Below are 19,943 nucleotides of genomic sequence, written 5' to 3' on the forward strand. Positions count from 1 at the left end.
AAGTCAAGACTTAAATCCCTGATTTCATACCTTTCAAGTCTTATAATCTCCTGCTTTGCCAGTTGAAATGAAAGGTGCCAACAGTCATTATATGAGAAATTAGATATATATTATTTAACTACATAAATATATTAACTAATGTATTAAAAAAATACACATATATACATATTAAATTTTATTTTCAATTATTAACATGTTAAAAATATTTATATTTTATTTAAATTATTCTTATATTATATTTTTAATAGAATATTATTTTATTAATAAAAATTAACTTAAAATAAATAAAATATTAAATATTAAATAATTTTATTATAATTTTTTAGTTAATTTTTATTTTAATAAAAATAATTAAATATATAATTAAAAGTCATTACCAAAAGTTAATTTTTTTTATAATAATCCCTCTCTAATTATCTTATTTTAAAGAGGGATTGGTAGTCCCTCGTTATGTTTCTTGTTAATTGTCTTATTTTAGAGATGAATTGGTAGTTTTTGCTATTTTTCTTATTAATTAGCTTATTTTAAAAAGAGATTGATAGTTCCTTACTAATTTTAAATCGAGTTACAAAATCAATATCTCTCACTAATTTCTTCGTTAATTGATATTTTAAAGATGAATAAATAATCTCTCACTAAATTTTCTCATTAATTTATATTTTTCTAATAATGTATGAGGAAAGCCAAGGCGAGGAGATAGGGCATTTTTTGCTAAGTAATCTCAGCTTCCATGTCCAACTGTCTTTCCATTGGCGTAACATCCATTGTCCATTCTCTCTGGATAAGGGATTTGATCATTTTATATCTCTATTAGCATGCCTTTCACTATAGGGAGCCCTAATTATCTCGAGAGCCACAACACAATCACTTTTCAGCAAATCCTTTCTACGCCCCTTCTCCCATGCTCTTTTTAAACCCATGAAGCATATCCATAATTCTGTCATCAGTTATCATCATGGTCTAACTTGAGCATAAAAACTTATTATAGTATTCTCAATTGTCTACACCAAACAAAATTTACCACCAAGAAGGCCTAACATTGCAATCCACAAAACAAAAAGCATAACTCGACTACCTACATCTCATATAAACATAAAAAACTTGTCAATAGCTTCAAAGAAGGTTAATGCTTCATTCCATCACCTCTTCTATATTACAAAGTAGAGAAATTGCACCAGACCATGTTTAAGTCTGGAAAGTTAAATTTTGCCATGCATCTACATCAAAAAGACCACAAGGGGCATGTTTGGCACATAATTATCTGCATATATTAATAGGCACTAAGTAGCTTGCAATGTATTATATTAGCAGCTTAATACCTTTCTAATCAATAGAAGAAAAATACAACAATCCCTCAATTAATGCATAATTTTAAGAGATAAATAAAGTGAGAAGAAGACATACAACTTAACTTGTATTGGTTGATCTTTAGGGTCCTGATCCCCTTATTTCTAATGGATACTCATATTACAATTTTTTTTTGTTGATGACCTATACATGTTTTATGTGGATATATTTTCTTAAAAAGAAATCTGATACAATTATTGCTTTTCGCTTATTCAAAGCCTCTGCTGAATTACAGTTTAACTCTAAAATTCAACAACTATAGTCTGACAATGGTGGCGAATTTGTAGCTTTCATTAAGTTTTTGTCTGAGTGTGGTATTCAACACCGATTTACTCGTTCATACACATCTGAGCAAAACGGTACTGTTGAACGCAAGCATCAGCAGATTGTGGAGATTGGTCTTTCTCTTCTGGATCATGCTTCCTTGCCATTATATTTTTGGCCTGATGCTTTTCATACTATAGTTTTCTTAATGAATCGTCTTACTATTAAGGCTCTTGGTGACTGTTCTCCTTTTTAAAAGCTCTATGGTTTATCTCCTAACTTCAATATTCTAAAGGTGTTTGGGTGTCAATGCTTCCCATGTTTGCATGCCTATAATACTTGTAAGCTTGAATTTCATTTTGCTGCGTGTATTTTCCTGGGCTATAGCTCTCAACATAAGGGCTCCAAGTGCTTAGATACTACTACTGGCAGACTGTACATCTCCTGACATGTCATTTTCCATGTGCATGTATTACCTGGTCTAACTTATCCACCTGTCAAGTCTTCTGTCTTATCCTTTAATTTCTCCTCTTTTCAACCTCTGCCATTATTTACTTGCGCCCATCCTTCTATTGACTCACTTTCTCCATGACCTTTACCTAGCCCATCACCAGTACCTTCTTCCTCTTCTTCTTCGTTCCCTACCTCTCCTCGGCTATCCTCTTCTTCACCCACTTTATCCTATGACAGCTCACATTCTGTTCCCCCATCATCTTCAATTTTGTTAACCCCACCTCCTTCTAATATTCATCCCGTGACCAGTCATGCTAAGGATGGCATTTTCAAACCTAAAATCTTTCTTATTGATGCTGATGATGCTCCTCCTGCATAACTGGGCTCATGCTGGTCATGATGAATATAATGCTCTTCTCAAATTTCGCACATGGGATCTTATGCCATTACCTACTGGACGAAAGACAGCTGGATGTAAGTGGATTTTTCACCTTAAGTTACCTACAAAGTTCAAGGCTCGATTAGTAGCCAAAGGCTATTCTCAAGAACCTGGTGCTAATTATACTAACACATTCAGTCCTGTAGTTACGCCATCTACCGTTCGTGTTCTTATCTCTTTGGCTGTTACTCACTCTTGGCCTTCACATCAACTTGATTTTAATAATGTTTTTCTTAATGGTACTTTTGTTGAAGAGGTTTATATGGACCAGCCTTCTGGTTTTGAGCAGCTTGCTTCAGATGGTTCTCCATTGGTTTATCGGCTTCTTTGTTCACTATATGGCTTAAAACAAGCCCCTCTTGCATGGTTTCATAAACTTAAAGAAGCTCTCGATTCTCTTGGTTTTGTCTTTTCTTATGCTGATGCTTGTGTTTTTATTCGCAAGACTGATACATCTATTGCCTACTTAGTTGTCTATGTTGATGACCTTCTACTTACGGGCAGTGACACCCGAGGGTGAGCAAAACTGAATCGAAATCAAAAATTGAATCAAGTTAAATCAAATTTTATCTATTTGATTCGGTTTATTTAGTTTTTTAGTTTTCGGTTTGATTCGATTTTTTTTAAAGAAAATTTTGATTAATCGATTCGATTTAGTCTGAAAATTTTAAAACCAAATAAATCGAATCGATTGAATTATCCATATTTTTGAAAATGTGAATAAATTCTCATTTAGATGAGTGAGAAATATCTTTTTACTACTTGCAGCAGTAACATTTTCTTTGTTTAATGTGATGTTTATTTTTTATTTCGATAGTTTAGTTTTTAGTACAACAGTATTGAGTCTTATTAATTTTTTATGAATTATAGTATAAGATTGCTATTTTTTGTTGGGCCTTCAACATCAAGAAAAAAAATTGAATAAAAAAATATATAAACAATTAGACTTTTATAGACCCAAATCAAAGCCATAAATTAAATATACCAATCGAATCGAACCATTATAATTCAATTCGGTTTTAATTTGGTTATGCATTATATTCAATTTGATTTTCAAATTTTTTATATAATTTGATCGATTGGTTTTAAAAAGATTGAAATTGAATCGACTGAACTAACTGTATGCTCACCCGTAGTGACGCCAATGAACTCAAACGTCTCATCTCTGAATGGGACGTCTTTTCACACTTAAAGATCTGGGTGAGGTTTCTCATTTTTTGGGTGTTGATATTTCTCGATCTGCTGTTGGCTTACATCTCAACCAACAAAAATATATTACTGAGCTTCTTAAGCAAACTCAAAGGATTGATGCCAAGTCCTGTGTAACTCCAATGGCTACTAATATTCAATTAGTACAGAGGCACAAGTCTGCTTTTGCTTCCTCTGCAAATGGTAAATCTACTGACTCAAATGATTCTGATGATCTTGAAACCAATACTGCTGACTTTGCTTTTTTAGAGGATCCTACACCCTATTGCAGTACTTTGGGTGCTTTGCAATATGTCTGTTATACCAGACATGATATTGCGTTCTCTGTTAATCATCTTAGCCAGTTTATGCATAAGCCGGGTGTTGTTCATTGGAATTGTGTTAAATGCCTTCTTCAATATTTGAGTGGCACCATTCATTATGGCTTGCTCAATAAACCCATTGGTCATTTTGTAGTTCAAGGGTTCGCTGATGCAGATTAGGGTAACGACTATGAGAATCGATGATCTACAAGTGGTATTTGTGTTAATCTCAGCTCCAATCCTATCATTTAGCTGTCTAAAAAACAAGTTGTTTCATGGTCAGCTGCTAAAGCTGAGTATCGGAGTGTTGCTCATGCTGTTACTGGGGTTATGTAGCTTATAGCTCTTTTGAAGGATCTTCATGTCTCTATTACTGGTACTCCTATTTGGTGTGATAACACCAATGCAGTGTCCTTAGCTGCCAATCCCGTTCACCATGCCAAAACCAAACATGTTGAATTGGATATTCACTTCATTAGGGAAAAAGTTGCTGCTGGTTTGGTCTAAGTCAATTACGTTCCTGCTACAGAACAAGTTGTCGATGCTCTTACAAAGCCATTACCGCATGCTCTATTTTTTTACCTTCGAGACAAGATGAGAGTTCTCTTAGACCTTGTTTGTTTTGTTCAACACTGACTGTTTTTTTTTTCCTCGAGTGGGGAGAATATTAGAGTACACAGCTGTACTGTTAAGCCTTCTGTCATGATCTGTTAATCTGTTATGAACTGTTATTAAGTCTGTTACTAAGCCCACTTCGCTAAGTCCGTCTAATTGACACCTATATAATCAGAGTTATGTATCCAAATATTAATTGAATAAAACAGAATACTTTTTCAGATATTATGTTCATTCTCTCTCTTTTCAGTATCAACCACCTATAAAGGCGCCAATTTGAAATTCTTAAACCAAAAGGGGTAAAGAGAAATTAGCAAAAAAGAAGAGGAGCAACCACAAGAATTTCCAAAGTCACCAATTCTAAATAGGCATGCTTGAGAGAACACAATCTTTGGAAGGAGGGAAAAAACATAATTTCTATAGCTACTGCTAGACCTTTATTATTGCATGTGAAACAATGAATGGATGTGCTATAGAGTCAATTTGCAAATCATCATACAGTAGTCTCATGCCATGACTAACACGATAACAACGAAGAAAAAAGCTGAAAGTAAATTTGTCCAAAATGGAAATAAGGAACTCACCACCAGTTGCCATTTGACCAGAGCTTCGCCTAACTTGCCCAGTACTGCTGTGTTCATCACGCTGTGTTATAAGACATGCATAGGCAAGCCTAATATTAACACCCATGAAGGCACTTGAAGGCAAGGATCCAAACATAAATCCCACTATATCACACCAGAAAAATAGTTTGCATATGATGGATAATATCAGGCAATTCTTAAGAGACACAGATATTGTTCCCTACTATGGTTTTAGTCTGAAGCCTCCAATCCATCCTGTAAGAGCAAGACATTTTCTTTCCTGATCTTCTTATAAAAAAAATGATGATGATAACTACTCTCACTTCATACAATATTTAACCTTCAAAGGAAACTGCAGACATTTTCTTTCACTGTTGGCTTCTTTTCCTTTTAATTAAAATCTTTGGTTAATATTTCACCTTTATCTCCACATCAGGTGACAATACTTGCTACCTTGAATAACTTGTCATCCATCACAAGAGGCTGTAATAGTTAAACAGGTGATGAACAAGGATTTGCATTTGGACATAAAAGTCAGCGAATGAAATCAATCAACATTTCTGTTTAATGGGTAAAAGATGGTACAATAAAAAAGAACTTTGACATCGTTTATTTTTCTCCCAATTAACTCCTTCCCCTCTTGACACAGTCACTGTTTACAATATAGATTAAGATTTATTGTATACATGCCAAGGAAATTTAATGCCTGAGAACAAAGTAATCTATTATAACTTGGAATAAATCTTCCCACATCAGCTCAGCTAGTGATATTTTTCCGCGGTGTACTTCTACTCCCTTGCAACAGTACTTGAGATAATATATTTTGAAAATGAATTAGGCGAATGTTCTCTTTTTATTTTTTCCATTTTGATAATTTTTCTTTCCGGGTTGAATCAGTAGACTTATAAAGGTTTTCAACAACTTTTACGAGGCAACGTAGGCCAGACTTGATATGAATGGTATGGACATATTTCATAGGCCAATAAGCACTGCCAACTCTGTCAATTCCAAGTAACATATAAAGAAACACAAAAATTACCAAAACTTCTAACGTGCAAAAATGTCAAATACTAAATTTCAAAAACAATCATTGTTACCAATATTTAGAAGATACCTGAAAATAGGAGGAAGATCTTGGAACTTCAGTAGGATTAGATGAACGTTTAGGTGCCTCATTGCAATAATTTGGTTTCTTGTCAGAAACTTTGTTCACAGCCCGTGCTTCCGCTTAGGATCATGAGCTAAGGGGGCCTCAGGAGGTAAGCCAACTTGCAGCAGGTGGCGGTGTTTCTGATCTCGGTCTATGCGGTTTCCAATTCCATTTTCATGTTTGGCTCTACTTCTTACCCTGTCTCTTTCTCTGACTTGTTTTTCATCCCTTTTGGATCTTTTTGGGCTTAAAAAAAAACAGGACCACCAGCGCTAAACATGAGTTATTATATATTTGGAATTAAGGAAAATCTAAAGTATTCAGTTTTGACAAATTTAAACCCAAATTTATTGAGCAAATTCCTTCAACGGTATGGTTTTATGTAAGAGAGATAATAGACCATAAAAGAGCTAGAGTGCAAGAAAACCATCGTGACAGTATTAATCTATTGCCAATAAAATTTCTTACAGCTTCCATTCTTCTATGACCAAGAGAAGCCATTTCCTATCTTCACATGTATCCATATTTGTTGAGACTACATCGACCAACTTTGGATTATAGTTGTCAATAAAACTCTTTTGTTCCAACCAAATAATCATGGAGATTATAGTTGTCACTTATGAACTCTTTGTATTGAAGATGATACGATATATATCAGCAGGTTCTTCAGATACTCCCGATGAATGTCAGTTTAGGCTGTTCTGATGCTTACCATTGCTCTTCATCTTCACTCTATTCCAATCGCTGAAACTAGTTTGGTCTCTCTGCGGAATCGCTGGAGTGGTCTACGAACATAACTTCTATGTTTCCTGGCATGTTTATGTTAAGTGTTGTACCGTTTGTGCTGGCCGGAAAAAGGTGGTGTGTCGTTTGTAGGCTTGACGTGGTCAATCAAAGTCTATTATCATAGGTTTAATTTTGTTTGGGATATTTTATGGAATAGTTTTTATTTTATAATTATAATAAGAGAAAATTATATACAAATTCTAAACCAAAAAATTAATTATATTATTATAGGATTCATTAACAACTGACATGAAACCGTTTACAATATTAAAATAATTGCAAGGTCCATTAATAAATGACATAAGTCTATTTATAAGATGACCTTATATCAATTATTAATGGACCTTAGATAATTTTTTTATGTAAAACTTTAATATAATTTTCCCTTGTAATAATATGTAGTTTCATATTTTCTTCAATAAAAGATGACGTGGCATCAGTTTGACAAACTACTTACTTGAGGATTAACTGGTTTTGAGGCCAGCAGCCTGATAAGGGGAGTTGACCCTGGCTAGTGCTTTCTTTTCATATAGCTTTGTTTTTTTTATTTAGTGTTTTGTATTTGGATTTTCCTTTGATTATAATAAATATGTGTGTGTACGTACGTACGTACGTCAATTAAGGGCCGTGGGAACCCATTGGCAGATAAGACAATTGCCTAAGGCTCCCCCAAAAAACCTAAATACCCTGAGTATATTTAAATTAAATAGATATATTTGTATCGTTATGTAATAAATGACAAATGAAAAAAATAAATAAAACTCCAATTTTTTTTCTCATTTAAAACATTTTCATATTCTTAAGATAATATTTAGGGAGAATTTTGAATAAGGATTAAGGATATGACTTAATTATTAGTAAATCTAAAAAATTCTAAAAATTTAGTCCAGTTTAAAGAGATAAAATTAAAAATAACTATAACTATAAAAAGATCAAAGTACCCTTTGCTTATTATGCAGAATCACTAATTATTAATTTTTTTATTTTACTTATTAATTTACTAATATGAGCTACAAATCACATAAATTGACATATCAATAATTACATAAGACTTGACATTAATTATTCAATCATAAGTAGCAATATCATTTTTAAATTGCTAATTTTACTTATTAATTTATTAATATCAGTTGAAAATTACTGATAGAGCTTGTAATTTACTAACATCAATTATAAATTATTGACAAGTCTTATAATTTACTAACATCAATTATAAATTACTGACAAGTCTTGTAATTTACAATTAATATTAGTAAATTAATAAGTAAAGTTAATAAATTAACAACTAATGTTACTACTTGTTTAACAAATAGGTACAATTTATAAGTGATATTAATAAATTAATGAATAAAGTAAAAAAATTAACATCTAGTGATTCATTATAATAAGTGAAGAGTACTTTAATTTTTCATAGTAAAAATTATTTTTACTTTTATTCCTATAAACTGAATTGAAATTTTAAATTTTTTAAGACTTATTAATAATTAAGTCACATCCTTATTTTATATTTAAAATTCTCCCTAATATTTAATTATAGGATTGGTCCGGCCATTAATTATTATTCATTCTTTTTCTACAATTTCTATTATGGCATCATCATCTCTCACTTTCTTCACGCTTCCACTTTTTTGTTTCTATTCTAGAGCTTGAAAAAAGCATCGATCATCGGATACCTTTTGGTGCTGTAATCTTTTTTTATATTTTTGAATCCAATTAAAGCATCGGAGCAATCACCATTGAGTAGGAGCTTTGTGTTTTTGCCTATGTACTATTCGCTATCATATGTGCTTGTTCCTTTTTAATATAAGTTTTATTTTTTAAAATATAAAATACTGAGTGTTTATTTTTTTTTATTATTTAGCGGTAAACAATGTCAAATAAAAAGTATGACGACCGATGAATTATTATATATTAAGTTACTTTACTCATTTTATCTTAAGCCTTAAAACCCCTTGCCCTATATCAACCCTTCCATAGGTTCCCACACTACGTGATGACGATTTTATGTAGGTGACTAGATTCCACCTCGCTTAACAACGACCAAAAAGATAAACTAAATTTAAAAAAATTAGATTAGATAGTGGTGTGATAAATTAAAAACCCACAACCCCACCTTTAAAAAAAATTAACAAAAAAGATAAACCAACGAGTTTAAAGTTGCGCCTTTTTGTGTTTGTCTTTTTTATTTTGGTGCCGTTGTTTGTCTCTAGTCCATGTTGAGTTGTTTTCTAATTTTACAGGCTTTTATGTTGTGTGTTGTCGTTTTATTTTATAATACATAATCACGTTTCCTTAAAAGAAAAAAAAAACTGCACCACAAGTTTAATTGTGGAGAGGAACTTGAAAACTTTTCAAATATGAGGTCCTTCAGTGGTATAAAATGAGACTAGCAAAAGACCAAAATGTCTTTCTTCATTCACAGCACCGATCGCTGATTACCCATCCTCTTCCTCACATCATCAATCGTTGCTCATTCTTTCTTAATCCTGTGAGTTGATGATCCTTTGCTTTCAAGACCAAATTTACCAACAAAGACCATGTCACCACAGCAAAATGAAAAGGACAAATCTCACCGATTCTATCTACAAAGTTCTCTACGGTTTTGATTTACTTCTTTGATTGAACAGGCTTGTTTGATCACTTCCATTTGTTGATGCATGTTTTTCGTTTTTAATGCATTAGTCGGTTGATTAGATCAGTTGATTCACCTTCATTTTTTGAATGCTTGGTTTGATTTCGCCATTTAAATCTTGATTTGTTGATTTCATTAAACATTCATTACTCGTTTTTCTTTTGTCTTTGTTTTTGCATATACTGTTTAGTTTTTGCTTTGATTTTGGCATACAATATCTAAGAAATGATGTTTGTAGAGTTAAAAAGGTCCGGTTTTGCTTTGAATATTCAATTAAGTGTTGAACTGAAAGTTTCATGGGCACACGCATCTCTGACTTCATAACATAACTAATAGATGAGCATTCTATAGAAAGAATTATCTTTTTGTCACGTAACGTTTGGATTGATATATTTAAATTTAAATTTTAGATTTAAAATCTTGTATTTTAAATCTTATATTTAAAATTTATATATTTAAAATTCTTTATTTAGATAGTTTAAAAAATTTTAAATAAAAAAGAAAGATGAACTAAAATTTAAAACAAAAATTAAAAATTAAAAATTAAAAATTAAAAATTTATTTTTATTTTTTAATAAATGAATAAATAGAAAAGATATAAAAGTTATAAAGGTATTAATTGTGAAAAGGTGAAGAATGGAAGTGATGCTTGGTCTAAATCAGCCTATATTTCTTCACTTACTTGATATTGAACCAGCTACATAAGCCTTAGATGGGGTGAAGATGGATAGAAAATGAGAACTCTTCATTTGTTATAGATAGGACTAGGAGAATTACAATTTATTGATTTGTAATTGCACCAGCTTATAGGAAAAATTTATACACAGAAATTTTTAAATAAGTGATCATAAGTGTAATTTATGCATTTTTCAATCTCATTCTAGTTTAAACAAATTGTTCCCATTTCTCTTGCAATTCTTGATTATCTGAAACTATTCAAGATTTTCCTAATTCTCATTGTTAGGTTATGCATAAATTTAAAAAATGAGAAAAAATTTAGAATATTCTTTGATATTTTTTTGAAAAATGAAAATTTTTTAAAATATACAAAAAATATATTCAAATATAATTAAGGTGCATTCCATGTAAAATTTTGACATCAAAACTTCTTTTTTAGAATATGCAAAAGGCATTTTTGAATACAAGGTGCATTCCTTCCTCATTTTATTCGAATATCACAAAAGAATATCCTAAAAATAGTGATGATAAAGGCTGTATTTTACTTTTGACCTCCCCATTTATGCTAATATGAGTGTATATTCTGAAAATTTGTACTTGGTGTAAAATATTTGAATATACATTTTGAATATCTTAAAAATTTACACTTAGTGTCATGTTTTAAGATAATATACAGGTATCTTCAATCAAACACAACCCCTCTTCCATGATATGCAAGTACATTTTGAGGAAATGTAATTAGTTTTCATTTATTTGAACATACAATTTGGATGTCTTGAAAAGTTATACTTAGTGTCATGTTTTAAGATAATATGTAAGTATTTTTAATAATATGCAAGCTTTCTTTCATGACATGCAAGCACCTTTAAAGAAATGCAATTGGCTTCCATTTATTCAAATAAGCATTTCAGATATTCTAAAAATTTACACTTAATCATGTTTTAAGACAATATACATAGATCTTCAACCATATGCAACTCTTCTTCTACGATATGCAAGCACCTTTTAAAAAATACAATTGACTTCTATTTATTTGAATATGCATTTTGCATATCTTGAAAATTTATACCTTGCTTGACATATTGATACTAAAGAACCTTGTTTTACATAAAAATACCATATCATTGATAATGATCTTGTGCAACATATTAACGACGAAGGACCTTTACAACTTTTGTTTTTTTAATCATAAGAGTAATTTGGTCAATTAGAGATCTGAATTAATGCCAACAAAGGACCTCATATTAAAAAAGTATCTAGGTTCGTCTTCACAATTAAATTTGTGGTAAGCTTTTTAAGCAACTTTCCCCTTTTTTTATTAATTTACATGAATGGTAACTCAATATTTTGTTATCAATCAACATTTTTTAAGGTTGTTACCTCAATTCAAATAATAAGTATTAAATGGATAATTAAAACAAATTTAAAAGGTCAAAATCAATAAAAATTAAATTTTAAAAACCAAATTCTTAACCAAAAAATAAATATTTCAAAAGTTTCATTATTCTAAAAAAAAACATTTTAATTTTATAAAAACAATTTAAGAATCGAAAGTTTTGTTTTGACAAAATGACAAATAAATTTCTTCAAAATAAAAAAATTGATAATTTAATTCTATAAAATATGATAATGCCTTTAAGTTTTAAGAGGCCTAATTATTATTAATATTTTTTATGAAATGACAAAAATATGTACTTCTTAATTTAAAAAAGTAAAGAAAAATGGGGAGTGCAAGTTAAAAATGTTTAAGCTACTTCAGTCATTCATTGAACTAGACTTCTAAATTCCATAGCCAAAATTAGGAACAAAAAAAATTTTTTTGCCACTTTGTTGATTGAAGAAAATTGATAAGATAAAGTTGCAAATGCATAAATTAAACCACTTTAGTCATTTACTCAATTAAAATAGTGAATTCCAAAACTAAAGTTGTGTATGAAAATAAACTTTGTTATATATTTTTCTAAATTAATGGGTATTTCCATCGTTTCATCAAAAACTTTACTGATGATTAAATCTCTGAAGACTTAGAAAATATTATCATGTTTAATAAGATCATATTGTTATTTTTTTTGTTTTAAAATAATTTATTTGTCATTTCTCCTTTCATTTTCATTTAAAAGAACTCTTTATGTTATAGAAAGAACCACACTTACACTGACTCTTTAGCTAGTTTTAGTCATATTTTAATAAATAATTTTTATATCTTTGATCATAAGCCATCTTTTATTAAAGATGGAATATGATACATGAGTTCGTTTTTAATTGGTTTTGTTCCCTGTTCTGATAGTTTTCCATGCTGTTTGGTTTTATCTCAGTGGAATGAAGTTTTTTCTTATTTAAAAGAAAAAGAAAAAGAATCACACCGGCACACGTTTTCCATTTACCTTTTCGCGACCAGACAGACTAGCGGTGCGTTTCCGCTTGTCGGATATGCCTTCATAATTCTCACCCGTATATACGCTCTATCCGTCTGTGTCTCTACCATGTCATTGAATGAATGATCGGTCATGGAGGCTTGGTTCGTCGCCATCGTTTCCCTCCTTCTCTGCCTTCTCCTTAGAGCTTTCTTCAACCTTATCTTCCCCTCTCGCTCCCCTCCTCTCCCTCCTGGCCCTCCCCGCCTTCCCATCATCGGTTCTTCTATTCTTCTCCGCAAATCATTCTCTGAGCTCGAACCTCTTCTCCTAAACCTTCGTGCCAAGTACGGTCCCATCTTCACTCTCCCTGTCGGCTCTCGTCCTGCTATATTCATCGCCGATCGTTCTCTCGCCCACCAGGCCCTCGTTCAAAACGGCGCCGTCTTCTCTAGCCGCCCCAAGTCCCTTCCCTCCGCTAGGGTCATCAGCAGCAACCAACATACCATCAACTCTGCTCCCTACGGCCTAACATGGCGTGTGCTTCGTCGCAACCTCACTTCCGAGATGCTTCACCCGACCCGGATCAAAGCCTTCTCGGGTACCCGAAAGTGGGTTCTGGGCGTACTACTCAATCGCCTCAGGTCTGATTCGGAATCAAGCAAGTCCATTAAGGTGATTGATCATCTCCACTACGCTATGTTCTGCTTGCTGGTATTCATGTGCTTCGGTGAGAGGGTAGGCGACAAGCAAATCAAAGATATCGAATATGTTGAGCGTCGTTTACTTACGAGCTTCACAAGATTCAATATGCTAAATTTCTGGCCCAGTGTTACCCGAATATTGTTCCACAAGCGTTGGGAGGAATTGTTCCAAATTCTCACGGAACGAAAAGATGTGTTGATTCCGCTAATAAGAGCGAGAAAGAAAGCCAAGGAAGAGAAGATGAGCAAAACTGATGGGGAGGACAATAACAACAGAGATGAAGTTACAGTGTCATACGTGGATACATTGTTGGATTTGCAGTTGCCAGAGGAGAAGCGCAAGCTTGAAGAAGGTGAACTCGTTTCTCTGTGTTCTGAGTTTCTCAATGCAGGGACGGACACGACGGCGACGGCTTTGCAGTGGATTATGGCAAACCTGGTGAAGTATCCACATATGCAACAAAGGCTTGTAGAGGAAATAAGAGACGTGGTGGGTGAGAGGGAGGACAAGGAAGTGAAAGAGGAAGACTTGATGAGATTGCCATATCTGAAGGCTGTAATTTTGGAAGGATTAAGGCGTCACCCACCTGGGCATTTTCTGCTACCACACGCAGTGACAGAGGATGTGGTTTTGAATGGTTACTTGGTGCCCAAGAACGGGAGTGTAAACGTCATGGTGGCGGAGATGGGATGGGATCCGAAAGAGTGGGAAAATCCAATGGAATTCAAGCCAGAGAGGTTCCTGAACAGTGAAAAAGATGGAGGTGAAGCATTTGATATAACGGGAAGTAAAGACATAAAGATGATGCCTTTTGGGGTAGGAAGAAGGATTTGTCCAGGGTATAATTTGGCACTGCTTCATTTGGAGTACTTTGTAGCTAATCTAGTTTGGAATTTTGAGTGGAAGCCTGCAGCTGCAAATGGTGATGTTGATCTATCGGAGAAACAGGTTTTCACCATTGTAATGAAAACTCCATTACAAGTTCATTTATCTCCGAGGATTTAATCCTATCGAGTGGAACTTTTGTGTCTCTGTAAAGTACGAGCAATATGGTTTCCCCTGCTTTCGAGCGCCCTATGATTAGTATCAACGCATCTGAACATGTGTGGCATGAACACTGTCAATAGATTCAAAATGTGGTTGGTTAGCTTGGTGACCTTAGTTTTTGGATTCAAACATTGTATCAGGGTCTCTATTTTTCACACAACATACTTGCAGATGTGTGCTTGTATTTCACTCTCGATATAAATGGAGTACAATAGTTTATCAGATATAAATATGAGAACAAAATTTCTAGTTTAATTCGCTGTTGTTTTATATGTATTAATATACAGAAAAGGAATCGTGCTTTCCTCCGAGAAATATCGTTCTTTTTCCCACTAGATGCTTTTATTCTTATGTGTTATGAGCGACAGCTTCAAAATTATCGATGCTTTGAAATTAGTGATTAAGGAGTTTACAATCTTTTCATCTTATTTTCATGTTTATAATTTGTTAGCACATGACTCAACGTTTAACCCACAGCCATGGAATTGCGCCAATCCTTGCTAACGTGTTAAGTCAGACTAAAGAAAATTGCTTTCATAACATCACAAATACTTCTGTAGTAATCTTTTGGAAACCTCACACACCCGTAAACTCCAATATTAGCTTCCGCCAAAAGTAACACATCATTTTGGTGAAGACCCAACATCTTTACCCCAAATGCGGTGTATGCAAATACAAAGGTGAAGGAATTCATCTCTGGAAATTATCCTGAACGCGCCAAAAATTTAATTAATGATCTCTGCGTCAGGCAGTGACAACTGACGAGAGTAGCAAATGCTTACAGTTGTTTGATATTTATGAAGCCAAAAGCGCTTCCAGCTTCGCAATCTGATCATCCTCATTCTTGGGAATGGGATCGTTGTTAACCTCTTGATACAGATCATGCTTCCACTTGTCAATACCAGTTTTTGTGACACGAAAGTCTTCTCTCCCTTGAAATCTGTCTCTTCCTCCGTAATTACCATTGTACCTTCCTCTAGATGAAAACACATCCCTCCTAGATTCATTCTTGTTGGGTGCTTTGTCTCCTGCATATTGCTTATCTGCTCTTTCCAAGTGGCGAGGATTGTAGCTTCTTTCTTCCCTCCTTTCCTTCCTTTCCAGAGGGTGATCAGTTTGGCTTGACTTTCCCGTCTCTGTAGCTGCTGGTCTTGCATCCTCCTGATCAACCGGAATCTTCTTCTCCCTAAATGCAGGCCTCTTCTTTGTAGTTGGAGGTAGATCATATCTCCTTTCAGAAAGACCATCTTTTCTCAAGGAAGTATTATTATCAGGTTTGGCTTGTGATTTCTCACCATCTCTTTGCTCTCTCCTGTGACTTGTCTCCTTTTCATTAAGCTTCTCCCTTGAATCCTTCCACCATCCACGTTCTTGAATAAAAATAAGTAAATAAATATGATTATTTAATGACAAACAACTCAGCCAGCCTGTTATATCACAAGCTGGGAGCGAAAACCGCTAACTGTGGAAGATAAAGCCCAAGCTCTCAATTAATGTTATTCAATTCTACAGGGTTCCAACTAGTTCACATTACTTATTCATTTTAAATAATTCCGTTCTCGCTTCTTTTTTTTTTTTTGTTTTAAATATTATTGTACGAATTCTCACAACATTTCATAACAAAATAACTGCACCTTATAACAACTTCGTAACACTCATTTAAACACAAAGTAACCAATTTGAGGAATTTAAGTGGCCAAATTTTTGCTACAAGAGACTTCAGTGGAACTCTCCCAGAAGGAAAATCACCAATAAGGCTTCTTTAAAACATGTTCTTGATGTGACATACTCCCCAAAAGGAAAGTGATATCAAAAGAGTTAGTTGAGAGGAATAGCTAACCGATCAGCGAGCATGAATTAGAAGGTTATCAGATCAGAGACCCACTGTTACCTCATGTAGCTCTAAAGGAAACTAGATACAGAATCATCAACCACCTATAAAGGCACCAATTTCAAATTCTTAAACCCAAAGAGATAATGAGAAATTAGCAAATAGGAAGAGGAGCAGCCATAAGAATTTCCAAAGTCACCAATTCTAAATAGGCATGCTAAAGAGAACACAATCTTTGGAAGGAGGGAAAAAACATAATTTCTATAGCTACCGCTAGACCTTTATTATTGCATGTGAAACAATGAATGGATGTGCTATAGAGTCAATTTGCAAATCATCATACAGTAGACTCATGCCATGACTAACATGATAAAGAGAAAAGGTGACCGTAAATTTATCCAAAATGGAAATAAGGAACTCACCACCAGTTGCCATTCGACCAGAGCTTCGTCTAACTTGCCCAGTACTGCTGCGTTCATCATGCTGTGTTATAAGACATGCATAGGCAAGCGTAATATTAACACGCATGAAGGTACTTGAAGGCAAGGATCCAAACATAAATCCACTATATCACACCAGAAAAATAGTTTGCATATAATGGATAATGTCACGCAATTCTTAAGAGACACAGATATTGTTCCCTACTAAGGTTTTAATCTGAAGCCTCCAATCCATCCTGTAAGTATAAGACATTTTCTTTCCTCATCTTCTTATAAAAGGATGATGATGATAACTACTCTCACTTTATACAATATTTAACCCTCAAAGGAAACGGCAAACATGTTCTTTCACTTTTGGCTTCTTTTCCTTTTAATTAAAATCTTTGGTTAATATTTCACCTTTATCTCTACATCAGATGACAATCCTTGCTACCTTGAATAACTTGTCATCCATCACAAGAGGCTGTAATAGTTAAACAGGTGATGAACAAGGATTTGCATTTGGACATAAAAAGTCAGCAAATGAAATCAATCAACACTTCTGTTTAATGGGTAAAAGATGCAACGATAAAAAAAAAACTTTGACATCTTCTATTTTTCTCCCAATTAACTCCTCCCCATCTTGACAGTCACTGTTTACAATATAGATTATGATTGATTGTATACAATCCAAGGAAATTTAATGCCCAAGAACAAAGTAATCTATTATAACTTGGAATAAAACTTCCCACATCAGCTTAGCTAGTGATATTTTTCCGCGGTGTACTTCTACTCCTTTGCAACAGTACTTGAGATAATATATTTTGAAAATGAATGAGGCGAATGTTCTCTTTTTATTTTTTTCCATTTTGATAATTTTTCTTTCTGGGTTGAATCAGTAGACTTATAAAAGGTTTTCAACAACTTTTATGAGGCAGCGTAGGCCAGACTTGATATGACTGGTATGGACTTAGTTCATAGGCCAATAAGCACTGCCAACTTTGTCAATTCCAAGTAACAGATAAAGAAACACATAAATTACCAAGGCTTCTAACGTGCACGAAGGTCAATTACTGAAATTAAAAAACAAACATTGTTACCAATATCTAGAAGACACCTGAAAATAGGAGGAAGATCTTGGAACTTCAGTAGGATTAGATGAACGTTTAGGTGCCTCATTGCAATAATTGGGTTTCTTGTCAGAATCTTTGTTCAACGCCCGTGCTTCCCGCTTAGGATCACGAGCTAAGGGGGCCTCAGGAGGTAAGCCAACTTGCAGCTGGTGGTGGTGTTTCTGATCTCGGTCTGTGCGGTTTCCAATTCCATTTTCAACATTGGCGCTACTTATTACTCTGTCTCTTTCTCTGACTTGTTTTTCATCCCTTTTGGATCTCTTTGGGCTAAAAAAAAAAAAAACAGAACAACCAGCGCTAAACATGAGTTCTTATATATTTGGAATCAAGGAAAATCTGAAGTATTCAGCTTTGACAAATTTAAAACCCAAATTTATTAAGTAAATTCCTTCAACGGTATGGTTTTATGTAAGAGAGATAATAGAGATAATAGACCATAAAAGAGCTAGAGAGTGAAACAAAACCATCGCGACAGTACTAGTCTATTGCTAATAAAGTTTCTTACAGCGTCCATTCTTCAATGACTTGCGAGACTAACCGACCTAATTCAAATAAAACTCGAGTGTCTCAAAAACCACAGTAAGAGAGAGAAAGAGAGAAGTTACCTGGGTTCTCGATCGAACCTAGAATGGCGTCTCTTGGAATCGGAATCGCGTCCCTCCCGACGAGACATAGGATTCTGCTTTTGCTATATCGTTTAGGGCTGAGCCACCGTCAGCTTCGGGAGCTCGTTTTCTGCTTTTATCCGGAGATCGGATCCTTCTGCCTCGTCATAAATTACGTTAATTTTTTGTTACGAAAACAAAACAAAACGCTAATTTTATGAAATTATAATTTATAGGTGACTTTACCTTTTATTTTGGATAAAAATACAAATTTAATCATTAATTATTTTTTAAAAATTACAGAGTGGCATATATACTTTGAAGTGGTTTGAAATAAATATTTAACTAATAAAAACAAAATATTTAATAGCTTCTATTTATTTCTAGCTAGCAGATATTTATTGTTATAGTAGAGTTCGTTGGAATAATTTTACAACTTTGTTACAAAAAAAAAAGTACATTTAATTATAAATTATTTTGCATGGATCACTGGTAATTTATATTATGAGATGATGTAAAATAAATTTTAAACTATTAAAAACAAAGCATTTAAGAGTATTCATTTTTTTTCTTTTTGATAACAAGCAATCTTCATTAAATCTAAACAAACATTCATTTATTTATTTATTTTTACTTCCCATATTCATTACAGGGGGCCTCCGCCTATCATCCACTACCTTCCTTTCCTTCCCTTTGACTGTCTTTCCACCTTTGTTTTATAGTCCTCAGCTTGTGATGTCTTGAGCCTTAACTCTCGGCAGCATGTTGCCTTCGTGTAGTGAGAGATTCATCAAGGCTGTGAGATTACAGCTCTTGCATTGCATTAGTAGCCAAAAATCTTGCCATCAATGCATGTCTTCACTGTTGGCCAAAGATCCTTTGGTGACAGACTCCTAATGATGGTACCCATCATGCTTATGCTTCTTTTTTTTTCTTTTTCTTATCCTTTCTCTCCCTACCCTACTCATCCTCTCTATCAAATTGAGATGATTCTAGAAATTATTATTGATAGGTCAATTAAGTCTTCATACATTTGAGTCAAACTATAAAAGAGTTAAATTAGGATTTGAATTAATAAAGATTTAGAAAAGATTTCAACTTATAAAGAGATTAAATAAAAATTTAGATTTAAATTTGAGCAAAATTCATTCAAATTCAAATCCATACATTTTTAATTATCCAAACAATAAATTTGATTCAAATCTAAATCTATGTATATCCAAATATAGCATAAAAGACTGAACAAGCTTGGCAAAATAAAACTGCCAGAGGTAGCAAAGGGAAGCAGTGAACAAAATGCTTGGCCAACAGGCGAGTTGTTCTCAAAGCAAAAGAGGATCAAAATTTGGTACTTGACAATGACAGAGGCAAAAAAGCAGAACACAGAAAT

General features: G+C 33.4%; 2 protein-coding genes across 2 annotated transcripts; one reads left to right on the forward strand and one right to left on the reverse strand.

Moving 5' to 3' along the window:
* Window positions 1-12,866: 12,866 nt before the first annotated feature.
* On the forward strand, window positions 12,867-14,820 carry LOC129292807 (cytochrome P450 89A2-like). Its single transcript, XM_054930456.1, has one exon. It carries the CDS (start codon window positions 12,967-12,969, stop codon window positions 14,521-14,523), a length of 1,557 nt encoding a protein of 518 aa, XP_054786431.1. The 5' UTR covers window positions 12,867-12,966; the 3' UTR covers window positions 14,524-14,820.
* A 253-nt stretch (window positions 14,821-15,073) lies between these two features.
* Window positions 15,074-18,707, reverse strand: LOC129292809 (uncharacterized). Its single transcript, XM_054930457.1, has 4 exons — window positions 18,554-18,707; window positions 17,933-18,215; window positions 16,819-16,879; window positions 15,074-15,935 (listed from the first exon to the last, which is right to left on the reverse strand). Exons 1-4 carry the CDS (start codon window positions 18,619-18,621, stop codon window positions 15,361-15,363), a joined length of 987 nt encoding a protein of 328 aa, XP_054786432.1. The 5' UTR covers window positions 18,622-18,707; the 3' UTR covers window positions 15,074-15,360.
* Between the last annotated feature and the right edge of the window lie 1,236 nt (window positions 18,708-19,943).

Source organism: Prosopis cineraria, unplaced genomic scaffold (genome assembly GCF_029017545.1).
Source record: "Prosopis cineraria cultivar Desert tree isolate PC_DT_omini unplaced genomic scaffold, ASM2901754v1 PC14, whole genome shotgun sequence".
In the NCBI taxonomy this organism is placed as follows: domain Eukaryota; kingdom Viridiplantae; phylum Streptophyta; class Magnoliopsida; order Fabales; family Fabaceae; genus Prosopis; species Prosopis cineraria.